Raw genomic sequence first — 15,915 nt, 5'->3', positions numbered from 1 at the left:
CTGTTTGTTCTTGTGTCAACATTGGCGCTTAACTTAAATAACTGCTCTCCCTGCCTGGTCGTTATCCCTCGTATGTATTTATAGAGAGTAATCTTATCTCCCCATAGCTTCGTTTGGTTAGGCTAAACAAGCCAAGCTTCTTGAGTGTCCTCTGATCATCCTAGTAGCTTTTCTCTGCCCCATTCCAGTTTGAAGTCATCTTTCTTAAACAGGAGAGACCAGAATTTCACACAGAATTCCAGATGAGGGCTCACCAGTGCCTTTTATAATGGTAATAACACTTCCCTATTTCTACTGGAAATATCTCACCTGATAAATCCTAGGAGTGCATTAGCCTTTTTCACAGCCACATCACATTGGCGGCTCATAATCAGCCTGTGATCAACCAATACACCCAGGTCTTTCTTCTCCTGTCATTTCCATCTGATACGTCCTCAGCATATAGGGGAAAAATTATTGTTAGTCCCTAAATTTATGACCTTGCATTTTGCACTATTAAATTTCATCCCATTTCTGTTATTCCAGTTTTCAAGTTGTCCAGATCTTTTATGATATTCCGGTCCTCCTCAGTATTGGCAATACCTCCCAACTTTGTGTCACCTCAAAATTTTATTGGCATACTCCCACCTTTTGTGCCAAGGTCATTAATGAAAATGATAAATAAGATTGGTCCCAAGACTGATCCCTGAGGAATTCCACTAGTAAACTCCTTCCAGCCTGACATTTCACCTTTCAGTATGATCTGTTGTAGTGTCCTCTTTAATCAGTTCTTTATCCATCTTTCAGTTTTCACGTTAATCCCCATCTTCGCCAATTGAACTAATAATTTTCCATGTGGAACTGTATCAAATGCCTTATCCAGGTAGATTAGATCTATTGCATAAAAAAAAAAACAATTATCTGCTCAAAGAAAGAGATCGGGTTAGTCTGGCACAATTTACCTTTTGTAAAATCATGTTGTATTTTATTCCAGTTTACTGTTTACCTCCATGTCAGGGGTGGCCAAACTTACTGACCCTCTGAGCCGCAAGTGCATACGATAATTCTTAGAAGTTTGAGAGCCGGGTATGCCTGCCAGGGCTTACGGCTTCAGCCCCCCTCCTGATGAAACCCCCGAGCCCTGGCAGGGGCCTCCTGTGGGGCTGAAGCCTCTAGCCCCACCACCCTGCTACAGGACACAATACCTGAGCTCCCCCGCACCCCAGTCTGGTAGGTGGAGAATGGGGGGCAGTCCGTGAGCTGCACTTTAACTGTAAAAGAGCTGCATGCGGCTCGGCCACCCCTGCTCTATGTCCTTAACTACTTTCTCTTTCAGAATTTGTTCCAAGACCTTGCATACAATGGAGGTCAAACTAATGGGCCTGTAATTTCCTGGATCACTTATTTTCCCTTTCTTAAAAATAAGTGCTATATCAGCAATTCTCCAGCCATAGGGCACGACCCTCAAGTTTACAGATTCATTAAAAATTGGGTTTGCAATTTCATGTGCCAGTTCCTTTAATATTCTTGGCTGGAGATATTCCAGGCTCTCCGACTTGGTCCCATTAAGCTGTTTTGAGTTTGACTTCCACCTCAGATATGGTAATTTCTACTTCTATATCCTCATTTTCATTAGTCACCCTAACACTGCCCCTAAGCTCCTCATTACCCTTTTTAAAAACTGAGGCAATGTATTCATTTAGTTGTTGGGCCATCTCCACCGCATATTCAGTGCTTAGTAGTCCTTTTTGTTTCCTTGTTTTTTTAAAAAATTATATGGCTATAGAATCTTTTGCTACTGGTTTTAATTTCCTTTGCGAGGCTTAATTCTGCTTGGCTTTTGTCAGTTCTCATTTTTTCCCTACCCTACTGACTTCCAAAACGTAGCTGATCCATCCCATCTTCCATATCTTGTAGGCTTTCTGCTTTCTCTTAATAACCTAGATGCTTGCCCATCCAGTTTGGTCTGCAATCCTTCCTTGAAAATTTTTTCCCCTTGTTTGGGATGCAGGCTTCAGATGGTGTCTGCAACTTTGACTTAAAGTAATTTCAAGTCTCCTCCAAATTCAGATCCTTGAGTTCTTCACTCCAGTGCACTTCCCTAACTAATCCCCTTAATTTTTTTAAGTTTGCCCTTTTGAAATCAAGGATCCTAGTTGCAGATCTATTTTTGTTTATCCTTCCATTTAGTTTATACTGAATTCCCTCATGATCACTCGAATCAAGGTTGTCTTCTACAACTACTTCTATGAGGTCTTCATTACTCACCAATAGTCAATCTAAAATTGCATCATGTCTTGTTGGTTCGATGATTATTTGGTGAAGAAATCTGTCAACTATCACATCCAGGAATATCTGGGTCCAAGTATTATAAGTAGCACTTGTTCTCCAATCTATATATGGAAAATTAAAGTATCTCATAATCACACAATTCCCAGTAGTATTCAATTCATTAAAATATTAAAGAGATGTCTGTCCATATCCATCAGCTCCTGGGGGTCTGTAGCATAACCCAGGGACAGTCCCAGTGGAACCAGTGCTAGGTTTCTTCCCCCAAAGTGATTTTGACCCATATAGATTCTGTTTTATCCAGTCCATCACTTCTAATTTCTTTACAGTCTACTACCTCATCATTAATATACAATGCTACTGTATCACCTTTACCTTTATTTCCATCTTTCCTGAGAACATAACCTTCAATACCTGTACTCCCGTCATGACCACTATTCCACCATGTTTCTGTTATCCCTAGGATATCTGGTTTCACTTCCTGCACCGATAGTTCCAGTTCCTCCATTTTGTTACCGAGGCTCCTTGCATTGGTGTACTGACGTGTATATTCTAAGCAATATTAATTAGTTACTCAACACTTTGTGAAACAGAGGATTATCTAGGTGGAGGATAGAACCAAGAGGAATCAAATTGCACTTTGAGTGGAGAGGGCTTTTCTTTTTAATCAGGCATTTGGTTAAGATAATAGGCTTGAAGTCCTAATTGATTATTACTATTTTAAGGTTTTAAGATGGTTATGTACAGTAAGATGCTTGACATGAATAGGGGTTTATAAATTGTTTCAGTCCTAGTATAGGAGCTTGTCTCGTAATTTCAAAATACTGAAAGTGAATCAAAGTTTGCCAGAAAGCTGTTTCTCCAAGCTTAATACTATAATACATCGTCAGACTGACCAGTGCAAATGAAATAACTGAATTTGGACTTTTTCCTCTTCAAAAGATTTACTCTTTCACAGTATATTATTGTTCAAATTACAGAGAACATGCTTTGTTTGCAAAGTACCACATACACTTATGCAGGATATAATTATTTAATAAATAATAATAATAATTAATAATATAAGGAAAACTTTTCAAACAACAGTAACATTTTGTACACTGGTACAATGAAAACATTTTTTGATATGTAATTAAGGAACTGTGACTTGATGAGCTTACTGTATACAAGCTTTCCAGATAAAAGTAAATGCTTCAGTTGTGATTTTCTCAAACTTCAATGCAAGTGCTTGATCTGTAATCTTCCTACATCGGAGACTCCCTTCCTGGGCATTAATTACGAATACAAAGGTGACTCTCCATGGACACTAAACATTCGGAGGCAATTTAGTTGGCTTTTGTACACACAAGGCCTCCATTGACTCAGTCTTTATATGAATTCACTTAATAACACAGAGCAAATGGAATGAGACCTTGAGGCCTAATTCTGATCTCACATTCACTAGTGTAAAACAGGAGAAACTCTGTTAAGGTCAGTGGAAATTGACTTGCACATAACTGGTGTGTCACAGGGTTCACTCATCGCTAGCAGTGCCTCCTGCTGGCCGCCCTGAGAATTAGCTCCGCCAGGCTTGTGCTCTCCCTCCGGTGGTGTCTTGTCCCATCCTGTCTCGACGTGTGGCCCTGCTCACTCTCAGATCTGCCATCTCCTCTTCATGGCTTGGCCCTCTGGCCAGGTCACTAAGGTCCTCCCCTTCTTGAGAATTCAAAGTCCTTCCAGACCCACTGGATGGCTGGCATCTCCAATGCCCTTGCCACTCCCCATTGGCTGGTAGGGGAACCCAAGCCCGCTCTCTACACTGGGTTCCAGCTCAGGGACCCTATAACAAGCAGCCATGGTCTCTACACAATCTGACCCCTTGTTGCTGTTTTCCTGGGCTTCTCCCGCCTCTGGGCTGGCCAGGCACCCAACTCCTTCTACTCAGGGAGTAACTGCAGCCTGCTTCCGTGCCTTCATGCAGCCTCCTTGCTGCTAACAGCTCCAGGGCATTATACTGGCCCGCTGAGCCTACTTCTAATTAGTGGTGTGCTCCCTGGCTCCTCCTCCAGGTGCACCTGGTGGAATTAATTAGCCTGCCTGGCCACCTTAACCCCTTTCAACCCTGTGTGGGGCAGACGCCCCATCACATAGTGCAACATCAGAATTAGGTTCCTTAAACGTAGACTTGTTTTTGCTCCTTCATTATTGGGGTAACGTTTGATCCCAAAATGAAGAAAATGTAATTTATAGGATCACATTTTACATAATTACACTGTCACCATCAAGCTAAAGTGAATTACTTTTGCTGTGGTGGTGGTGTTATATATGCATATTATTTATATAATACTCAGAGTGTACTAGGTAGTAAGATACTATTTACTGATTAGTATTACTATATACCTTATTCAGCTAACTTTATTATTTTCTTACTTCCTCCAGAAAAAAAATTATCATCCGCATAAATATGACTTACAGCGAAGTACTGAAACCCAGGGCTTATTCTTTCATGTGCAGATCCAACTCCTATTGAAATCAACAGAAAGACTCCCACTTATTTCAGTGGGAGTTTCTTTGGACATAAAGCCTTGATTCAGAAAAGCACTTAAGCACCTGTTTAAGTTTAAGCGTGTGAGTAAGCCCATCCCTATTTGGCAAAGCATTAAATTAAGCATGTGCTTTTCTTAAGCACATGCTTCCAGTTAAGCGTATGCTCTAATGCTTTGCTGAATCAGGGCCTATCTTAGGTGTCCAAGTGCCCTAGTTTATGCATAGAACTTCAGAGAATGAATAGTTTTTGATAAATTCAATAAGGATCATCTAATTCTCATTTTAAACACCAGCTTTACTACCCAAATATGATTGAGGTACAAAACTGGAGAGATAACCAGTTCATGAACAGCAATTTCAACTTCCTATCTTAGGGATATTTAACAAAAGTATAATTTTGCATATATTTCAGAAAAGTGCTGTATTAGAAGTAAATCTTGCAGACTTTAGGATGTTTAATCCTCTTTTCAATTAAGGATTTTTTAATGCTAACATCTGCTTTTGGCATTACTTAACAACTTTACCTAATTTTTTTTTCTCATTCACAATTAAGTGGAACAGCCAAATTGATACAGTTTCTCTGAAAGACATTTTTCCATTTTGGCCTTTTTTAGCAGGCACAAAAAAATTACATTTTTACAGCTTTTCTTGTTAATGATGCTGTGTCCTGGCCATTCCTTTGTCATTTGTTTGGTGGGTTCCCTTCATTTTTTCCACTTTCAATTTTAGAAAGATTCCTCAGCAAAGGCTACAAACCTAAGCCCTAGTTCTGCAATCTGAATCATGTAGGCAGAACTTTAGGCCTACACGGAGTCCACTAAACTCAGTGGGGACCCACATATCTATGCATGCATGGATCAGATTGAAGGATCAGGGCCTATTTAAGAGGACAGCTCATATGAGTCAGGATGTGAATGGTGTGAGTAAGGGCCCGATTTCCTAATCATTTATGAATGTATAATTCAGTTAAAAAATCTCAGCCAATAAATGTTTATTTTCACTAATTAAGACTGGAAATCTTGTCAGGCTTTGCACTATTGTTCAATCACAACTACAACCCTCTAAAACACACACACACTAACACTTTGAGAATGAGCCCAATGTTTTACCTTCACTGTGAATGTTCTTGCTTTTGTGTATTTGAAATCACACCCTCAACATTATTGCAATAGGATCTCCTTTGTGACAGCCTGTCAGGCAAACAAAGGTGCCAGTGGACACAACAGGCAGAACCAGTATAGTCTGCTGTTATCAGACCTACCAAGGGTAGATGCCATGATGGTGCTTGATGGTGCCATGTACTGAGCGTTCTGGCCCTTATCCAGTAAAGCACTTAAGCATGTGCTTAACTTTAGGCATCTGAGTTGTTCCATTGAAGTGAAGACCTAAGAGAATTATTTTTAATTCATAGATCTTTTAATCCAATAAACAAATCTGCTGCAGTATATGAAAAGTAGATTCTCATATTAAAAATACTCAGGAAATTGCCAATGAACATATTCAATTTGACTAATTACCCACTTTTAAAAAGAAAAATGATGCACTCATGAACTTTATTATTGAAAAATGCAAACTCGGCCAGGCACAATCACCTAAATTTTCTGAAATCTACTTTTGAGTTGAGAAAATGGAAAAAACACTCAATTTGTACGTTGGCATTTTATACTTAAAATATTCAAAGTTTTTTCCTCCTCAGAAACATAGTAAAAATTCATGCTAGTAGAATGAGAGATTTATTTGGGTTAAGTTTTAACATCAAGTACATTTGAGTAATTTAGCTGTAAACTATTGGATCATGACAAATTTGTGAATATATTTGTGTGCATATGTAGTACAAACACACACATAGAGGGACCTATAGACACCAAATTATAATTTCAGTAGTGTATAGTATACTGTACTGAATATAATAATATAACACTGTATCTGACAGACAGTTAACTATGTAGGGCAGATGGTGCCCCTATAAAACATTCAATAATATGTGTGTGCGTGCATTGGAATCAGTGACTTTAAGTAGGACAACCTTAAAAGGTATGCCACTTATCCTGTGGACAAGTACAACTTTACAGTTCTTTTAATAATCCCTTTATCCTGAGATTTCTCTTTTGACCCTGATTTCAAAAGCAAGAGGTCAGGCTGGCCTGCTAGCTCCAGACCTCTAATTGAAGTCCTGATATGTACTGTATGAACTGTAAATCCAGCTATGTACACTTACTTGCACTTGGTTTTGAGTTTGAAAGCTGCTTGCTTTGTAATTGATTATGCCCGTGAAATTGAATTAACATTTGGTGATAGACATGTTTTCAGAGAAATAGGAAAATACCATTATGTGAAGTGTAACAACATTTTGATATAAAATGTAGAGTCATCTCTTACACAAATGAATCAGGCAGGGAAACATACACCCTGTCTCAAAGAAATTCCAAGGCTTAAAGTTAATGCTTTTCTTATGCAGAGATTTATTTTGTCTTTTGCAAAGCTTGTTTTAAATACTAGAATTTTTCTTTTTTATGGGAATGGTATTTATTTTAAAGGTTTTTTTTTTTTTTTTTAAAACAGCTGCTATTTTAAGATTTCCCTAGTGTAACCTCAGAAAATGAAGAGTACATCTTTAAATCTTGTTTTGTTTGAATGAATGGTAGATAATCCTGATCAGATGTTTCTTTAGAGAATAATGTTTAAAACGATTATAGAATTTAGCTGTCCTGTCTGATTCCTAGGTACAGTATTTTAATTTCAGTTGTTAAGTCGTTAGGGGTCATCTAAGGTAACCATATATTAAAATAGTCCTCTTTTGTTTCAGATTTCCTGTTGAGATGCTTTAACATCTAGAAAACTCCCTGCTGATGTGTCATGTTAGCTTTCTTAACCTCCAGATACAAACCACAAAATAGCCTACATAGCTGTATGACTAGTTACCCACCTCCATAAATAATAATTAGTGCTAAGTGGGAAATTTGGTGTCACATTTGAGATCTAAATGAAACTAAAGTATTTGAGAATACTGTCATTAAATGCTTAATGCTCATCAAAATTCTTTCATTCTATTTGTTTTGTAGGACATTTGGGCTTCCAGGACAGTTTTGTCACATCAGGTGTTTTCAGTGTGACTGAGCTAGTCAGAGTCTCACAGAGTAAGTATCCTTTTGTTGTTGTTTCCTGTGTTTATTATAACTCTCATTTCCTTCTGTTTTCCCCCCCACACCCCAGAAACTGACTGTCCCCTCTTCTACCTGCACTCCACACATGACTAACTGTGTTCCACATTTTAAATTAAGTGGGAAAGTTAAATAATAGAATATTTTAAAAATAAATGATAAGTTCCTGATTTTGCAAACCGATGGATCCTTACACCAATGTGGCACCCTACTGAAGATATTAAGACTCTGTGTAGGTGCCCATGTGGATCAGTTTGTAGATTCAAAGCTTAAGGGATGAATTTTAACCAGACCTTTTAAAATGACATCATCTGTGCCCATGAGCCGGGAATTACATATACTCCTGTTTTGTATATACATGTATGTTTATGCACAGAAGTGGCTGCTGTTTTAACACCCTTAGATTGGTGAACTTGCAAATAATGTGGACAGCTGTACCGGTGTTAGCCCTAAAAGGCTCACTTACTCAGACCCCTACAGCTTTAACTTTGTGAGGCCTGCATTCTACCTCCATTGTATGGAATTCTGCCTTTTAAAAGGATTTGTTTTTTGACCTTTAAAAAGTGCTAATACCCACAGCATGAGTGACACGCTGCAGCATGATCATTACCAGCTTGTCAATACTCACTAACAACAGTGAATTAAGAGTACCTGTCACCATCCCGTTCCATTGATCAAAGGTGCATTGATTGTATTTTTCTATGACATAACCCAGACAGTCCAAGGAGAGAGCATGGACAGCCCTTCTCGAAGCTGTGCCTCGATTACAGCTAGACCAGCCCCTCATTGCTAGGGTGCTGTGGATTTCTGTAGCTAGGGCCAAACTATGTTGCAACATTACAGTAGCACCAGTTAGTACTGCAGTAGTTAACAATTGTACCGTGTTTACAATATCAACCTTGCAGCTTATCTGCTTTAATATGCTCAGAAATAAAACATGGCATGCAGGTTCTCAGCGTGAAAGTTTAAAAGTTTGTTTATATGCACTGCAAGTCCAACTTTTGGCCTTCCAGGGGCCCTGCCTGGCAGGGACAGCCTTAGGAGAGAACCCACGTTTTTGAATCAAACCATGGTGTTTCTGTAGGAAAGGTCACCCTGTTTTTCTACTTTATCTCCCTCCCCACACACACACACATCAGAGCACTAGTCAGAGCACTAAATTGGCTTCCTATTGAAAAACTAGAAGTGGGGGTTGGGGAGGAGCTGTGTAGGCATCAGAGAGGTATGCACGGGAGAGTGAGAAAGAAAAGGGTACCCTGACCTTAGCCAAGCAATTCTCCTAGCTCTCCTTCCCAGATGACCTGTGGAAAGGCTGTTTCAAGGACATGTGAAGCCAGAGGAAGTTCTGGGTGCACAGTATGTTTGAAAACCAGGCCACTTTATTTAGGTGCCCAAATATGGACTTGGGAGCCTAATGTTTGGCACCAATTTTTTTAAATATCCTGGCTTCATTATTTTATTGTAGTGCACTAAATTGATGTTTAACATAAACAGTGTTGGGAATAGCTAAATTATCTCCTCCTGTATGTGAATAGCTCCATTTTATGATGTTTTAATTTGGTGCAAAGGGTAAAGGCTCTTGAAGTCCTAAGGGAAATCCACCCTTTCTCCCTCTAAGACATCCCACATTAAGATAATCTTATCTTCACTGGAGGAGCACTAGTCATCATAGCTGTCTCTGGTTTCTGTCAACCCTGGTTCATGTGTTTGCAAGATGCAGTTGTTAGAAAGTAACTAGGTTCACCACTCCTGACTTCTGATCTCCATAGCAGAGAGTTTGGGACTGAGTTTATGAGCCAGCATATTTCATGCTTATTAATCTTCCATTACATTTTATCATAACAACAACAACAACAAATCTTTTACCAAAGATCCCAGTGTCTAACAAATTTTACAAACATATTATGAATTGTATTTATGAGGCTCATGCTCCCTGTCGCTGGAATGTACACAGCAGCCTTTAAAAATTGCTTGGAAACATACAGGAGTGTAGGGTAGAAAATATAGCATTGCATCCATTGGAGTTACCAAGGAAATTTTGGGAGGTAAAATAAAATTTCCAACTGTTATTTATCCAGGACACACGGGCTTGCACTCCTTGCTCATGCAAAAAGTGCTATGGTCTCTTTAAGGACCCTATGCAATCAGGATCTCAGTTTTATATCCTGTCTGCAAGATAGCACCTCTGCCAAAAAAAGTGCCCCAGCACTTACTAGGATCTCCCTTCAGTACTGACTGAGAAGAGAGAATACCAACTGCTGGCTTAGCAACACTACTTCTGGTAGCACCTTGGATTTTCTGTGGCGGTGCCCCATACACATGCTGACCGGGCCTGACCCTGTTTCGTTTATGAGATCTGACAAGCCCACACAGTAGGATATGTCTAGTGTGGATTCTACCAACAAAATCCCATTGATGTCAGTGTGAATTTGCATGCCAACGTTCAGGAATGATTTAGCATAAAGGATCCATGATTAACTGCTATGAGTTGTGCCTAAACTGACATGTAAGGTTGCTTGATATATTGCGCTATTCAGAATAAACCTGGCTGGGCTGTTTAAATATACTTGTGGCTTTACTCCAGACTAGTCCACAGATTGCTTTGGCACTGGAGAGCTCAACCCCTGCAGAGCACTAATCCAGATTCACCAGGATTTTTTCATTAGAACTTGGCAGCTTGAATTATCAAGATGCACTCAATCCAGTCTATATATTTATTTCTCTAAAAAGCCACCGCAACTTTAAACGCCACCCTGCTTGGGGAAGTGGCCCATATGCTCATCCTCTGTGGTGAGGCCCTTCTTTGATTTCCTGAGCATGCGCTATGACAGCTTCACAAAAGGTCGTATTCCACATATGATCATGAGGCTGCAGAGAGAATCAGGAGCATGTTCTTGGAAGAAAGCTGTGTGATGCTGGGCCTGAATCCCTGTTGTGGCGAATGCTGTTTTGGGGATGAATGATGCAGTGCAGCCGTACTGCCCACATTTTGTATACAGCTCTAAATCAAAGCAATGTTTGCTTAAAAAACATTTCAATAATATTAATTTTCTAAATGTGTTTAAATGTGTGTGAATTTTCAAGGACAGACTGCTTCTCTGTCACGGACCCTCTTGCTGTGCAGTGCGTATACTACAGGAATTCTCATGCTGAGACGGAAAGACCAAATTTTGTTTTTTGTTACATCAGCATAATTGCACTGAAGTCAATGGGGTTATTCTAGATTTACACCTAAGTAAGAAGAAGCAGATTTTGGCGTCTGCGTGAACTGTAGCTCTGTATGGCCTATAGTTTTCATGATTTTTTAGAATTTGATAATAGGAACACATGGTGTCCCTGAGTTTTAAGTAGTTGTCTGTTGTTAGCTTCTGTCATCTAAAATTAACACGAGGCACAAAGTGTTTCCAGCATTTCCTCATTAGGTATTGTTGGGTAATAATAATATGCCACATTTATTGAATAAGGTTGTCAGGGGTCAGTGTGACAGAGAGACTCAAATAAAATGTGTTATATCAGCCATACAAGTCTGGGTAGGGGGGTGAAAAAGCTAAGCAAAAAGTCAGCTTCCTGGGAACAAATATTTGGTATTAACATTATACCTTTTTCTAATCCATGGGTTCTCAAACTGGGGGTTATGATTTTTTAGGGAGTCGCGAGGTTATTAAGTGGGGGTCGTGAGCTGCAGCCTCCACTCCCAAACTCCACGTCACCTCCAGCATTTATAATAGTGTTAAATATAAAAAAGTGTTTAGAAAGGGAGTTGCACTCAGAGGTTTGTTGTGTGAAAGGGGTCGCCAATACAAAAGTTTGAGAACCACTGATATCTTTAATCTATCTATCATTTGTATAGGTCCTAGTCATCATAGTATTTATTTAATGATATATGGAGATATACCTATCTCATAGAACTGGAAGGGACCCTGAAAGGTCATTGAGTCCAGCCCCCTGCCAGGACCAAGTACTGATTTTGCCCCAGATCCCTAAGTGGCCCCTTCAAGGATTGAACTCACAACCCTAGGTTTAGCAGGCCAATGCTCAAACCACTGAGCTATCTGAACAAGAATTATAGACCCGCTTGGTGACAGGCACACCTGTAGCTTTCTTCTGTTCCACAGCAATGGGCTTTACCACTGACTCATTAGCCTGCTGCTCAATCTTCCAGAGGCTGGGTAAATAGGAAAAACAAACCATGAGAAAGAAAGCAGGGATGCTTGGGCATAGGAGGTGAGATTGGGAGGCACTGGCAGGCTTGAAGTTTAGGGGCATGAAAAAGGCTACTACAAAGATGTTTGCCAATTTTAAGAAACTAAACATGGAATCCCCCATCATTGGAGGTTTTTCAGAACAGGTTAGACAAACACCTGTCAGGGATGATCTAGCCTCAGTGCAGGGGGCTGGAGTACATGACCTCTCGAGGTCCCTTCCAGCCCTACATTTCTGTGACTCTGTGTATGCTAAAACTAGGTATGAGGTCGTTCTCCACTCATAGTCCAATGTGAGTAGGCCAGATCAGATCCCCAATATTCCTGTATTGTGGTTGGGGAAAATCAGCATTGACCCACATACCCCAGACTCTGCTGGGACTTCTCCACAGAGAAGTTCATCCATGACTGGGAAGGATTGGGCTGAGGGTTAAAGGCAGGAGTGTCAGAGCAGATGCACGTTATTGTTCCTCAAGCCTGAGGCTATATTTAACCATCCCTTGGCCCCTTCAGCACTGGGGAAACTCCCCTTAAAGAATATCGTAGGGACAGTGATGAAGGGAAGCCATTCAAGCGTGGCTCCAGTGCACCTCTGTTGACTCCTATGTTGCTGGTGAAAGCCACAGGGGGCCCTAAGCTCCTGTAGATCCCAGACAATGCGCAGGATTTGTTGATTGAACATCCAGCTGTTGCACAAGCGAAACAAACCCCTCACCTCCAACCATCCTTTATGAGGAGGTCCTCGGAGGTGTGTAGGTGTCTAACTTCCATTGAAATCCATAGAAGCTAGGCTCCTAAATACCTTTGAGGATTTGGACTTAAATTCTGTCCCCAGCTCTTGTGTGCAGAGGTCCCCAGGGCAGTAGAATGTGCCTGCTGTGAAAGGGTGGCAAGATGTGGGAGGCAGTGCAGAATTTGTTCACCCATTTGGCACAAAGTCCTGCTCCACGGGATTTCCCTGTTCAGCAGGACCCTGGAAGTGCGAATGGGAGACATTGACAGACTGGGAGCTTGGGGCCAGGGAAGGTGCATGGAGAGGAGGCTAATGCAGCCATTAGATTTGAGTAACCTGCATATGCTCCTGATCTGGATTCCTTCCTGTGTGGATATCCCCCACAGACAGCTGAAATATACAGGCTGAGCTGTGAAGGAAGGATTTGGGGCTTAATGAGCAGTCCCTAAAAGCAGATCAAATTTACGCATGTTTCGCACTGCATTGTTGGTTGAAATTATATAATTCCCGGTGCTGATGTTCGAAGCACCCTGCCTGCTCACTGGATTGAGAATGCCACACTTAAAGTTGTAAAATGCTAGTTCAGTTTTTCATGGAGTTAGTGGGATGATTTTTAACCCTTTTAATATGCCAGTTAAAACACACACACACACACACACACTCTCTCTCTCTCTCTCTCTCTCTCTCTCTCTCTCTCTCTCTCTTCTGTGTTAGACACTTTAGATCCCATAAAAGGATTAAATAAATTCCACAGGCTGTGAATGATTTTATGGTCATGGAATTTTGAAAAGGCAGGGATCCTGGAATAATGCAGTTTAGGAGTGGATACTCCTAAAGTGTGAGACTTTCAAGCAGTCATTCTTTGTGATTCGGGGTTGCTGTAGCAGTGCTTCGGTATCTATTGAAACCAGCTGCAGAATTCTCCTTACTCTTGCTGCATAGATGGGTGCTGCTGGGGCATAGAATTTTGGGGGCTTTAGCAATGGGAAACTGGAACAGAATGTAAGAGGTCTCAGATTGGCATGAAGTGGCAGCCTAGTGTTTGAAATGTGCAATAATTCTGTAACTGTATGAAATAATCATTGCTGTTTAAGGCAATAAAAGGAAAATAATCTCGTGTATACTGTTTGTGTGTGTGACTCCTCACGCTCACCCGAGAGGCTGAATAAAGCTGTTTGTAACATTCCGACTCAGATGATTAGAAGTACTGAAGCAGAATCATCTCGGCTGAAAGATATAGAACTGACACTGTAGTTACTGTGGGAGGAATGTGAAGGAGAAATTAAATTCATTGCCACTACTCTGAGCGGGCAGGGGGTGGGGCAGGGAACAGATGGGTCTAACCGAATGAATATAGCTTTCCAGTCTGCTTTTATCAAGCAGTCCTTATCCACTCAAAAGAAGAGGTATAATGTAAACAAATTATAGGGGAAGTCCTGTTGCACCCACCTCTGGAGGTAGAGGGCCAACCCGCAGTGTAATTCCCCCGAAGGTAGAGTGAGTATCAATAGCTGTAGTCCACAGCCCACCAGAGGGGTCTACTTTCTCTGTTTGACACAGAGCTTCTTTCGTGCCGCCACAAAATGGTTTTGGGGTAGCGGGGCCTTCAGATCCACCTAGATCTGCTGGAGATTGCCCTACACTCAGCCGCCTTGCAAAAAAGCAGGAGTTGGTGCTGCTGCAGCTCTGAAACGGCAGAGTGGCTCCCCTGCTTTTCTGCAGTCTGGAGGAGAGTGGGAAGGATCCGTAGAACTCCCTAGTGCAGAGCACACTTACTAAGGCTTTTATATAGCCTGTATGTTTTCTGCTATACTAAGCAATACTGTAGCTGAGATAGTTAGAAGTCAGCAGCATGAAAAATAACATTTAAAAGATATCTCTGTATTCCTTAGCCAAGGACTGACTGCTATTCCAAACATAGCATTTGGGCTTGGGTATATAAGAGGGAGAGAAAAAAAGATAGTAATAAAAAATAGACTGCAGGCATAGAATGAACAGTTGCCGTGACCTTGCTTTTTGTATGCCATTACACAATTCAATGGCAGTCCACTCAAACCTTGCTCTCGATCAATATCCTATTAAAGCAGCACAAAAAGTCTCCATAAACTTAGTGGTTAGCTATGTTTATAAATGGAACTCAGCATAATTAGATGGTCAATAGCAAGCTGTACTAGTAATTTTAAAATGAACATCACACATTTCATATCAGTTGTATTCGGCAAAACCTCTTTGAACCTAACAATACAGTACATAGGAGACAAAGGTTATGCAACAAATTCGAGCGACCCTTTCCTCGCTGAGTCAGAAAGATAGTTTGTTTTCCTCTGGTTGTTAAGCCACAGTATATGAAAGAGTGTGTTAGTCAAACATCATGTTTCTTATAATACGTTTAGCCTTATGTACATTGTCACTTTGCTGCAGTGTTAGACATGTCCTGATCCTAGTTTTACCCAAATATCTTTGTAAAAACAAATAAACAAAAAATGAAAAAAGATAAATTAAATATATCTTAACAGCTAAAAGACAGTGCCATTTTTTAAGGAAGACAAATGCCAGCTTGGCTGGTTTTATTTAGTGGGTTTCCTGTACTCTAGTTCAGTATATTTCCAAAATAAATATTCAAATTGAATTAAGTCACAGGGTTTTTTGCTAATTTTTCTCTTCTTTTTCTTGACATTTCGGGTCTAATAACCTGGCATCAGTGGGAGTTTTCCTCAGAGGTGCCCTTTATCCAGAGCAGAGCTACCCTGCAGGTGGTCAAAGAGAAGCAGCTCCTTGCTCACCTCCCCAGTTTAACATGGAATGATCGGCCTATGATGAGGGTTGGTCTAGTCTTTCAGGCAAACTCTCTCATTCTGCCCCTTCAAAGTAATTGAAATGTATCCTGTGTGCGTAGGAGTTGTGATGGAGACCACCCTGTCAGCTGAAATCAGCTGAGGCTGCATCAGTTAGTTCACTTACAGGTGCCACACACATCAATCAAACGAAGTTTTAAATGAAAGGCCAGATTTCTATCCAATAAACC

The 15,915-nt window shown here is 40.6% G+C and overlaps 1 protein-coding gene across 4 annotated transcripts in view; it reads left to right on the top strand.

The window, feature by feature from the left end:
• Positions 1 to 15,915, top strand: part of NFIA (nuclear factor I A) — a 311,476-nt gene that overhangs the window by 195,898 nt on the left and 99,663 nt on the right. For all 4 annotated transcript variants that reach the window (XM_054036629.1, XM_054036631.1, XM_054036630.1 and 1 more), the window contains exon 4: positions 7,857 to 7,931. In XM_054036629.1, coding sequence (XP_053892604.1) covers positions 7,857 to 7,931 — 75 coding nt within the window. The remainder of the gene's footprint in view (positions 1 to 7,856; positions 7,932 to 15,915) is intronic.

The sequence above is a fragment of the Malaclemys terrapin genome, chromosome 8 (genome assembly GCF_027887155.1).
Source record: "Malaclemys terrapin pileata isolate rMalTer1 chromosome 8, rMalTer1.hap1, whole genome shotgun sequence".
NCBI classification, from domain to species: Eukaryota; Metazoa; Chordata; order Testudines; family Emydidae; genus Malaclemys; species Malaclemys terrapin.
This window is presented reverse-complemented; position numbering and strand designations above follow the sequence as displayed.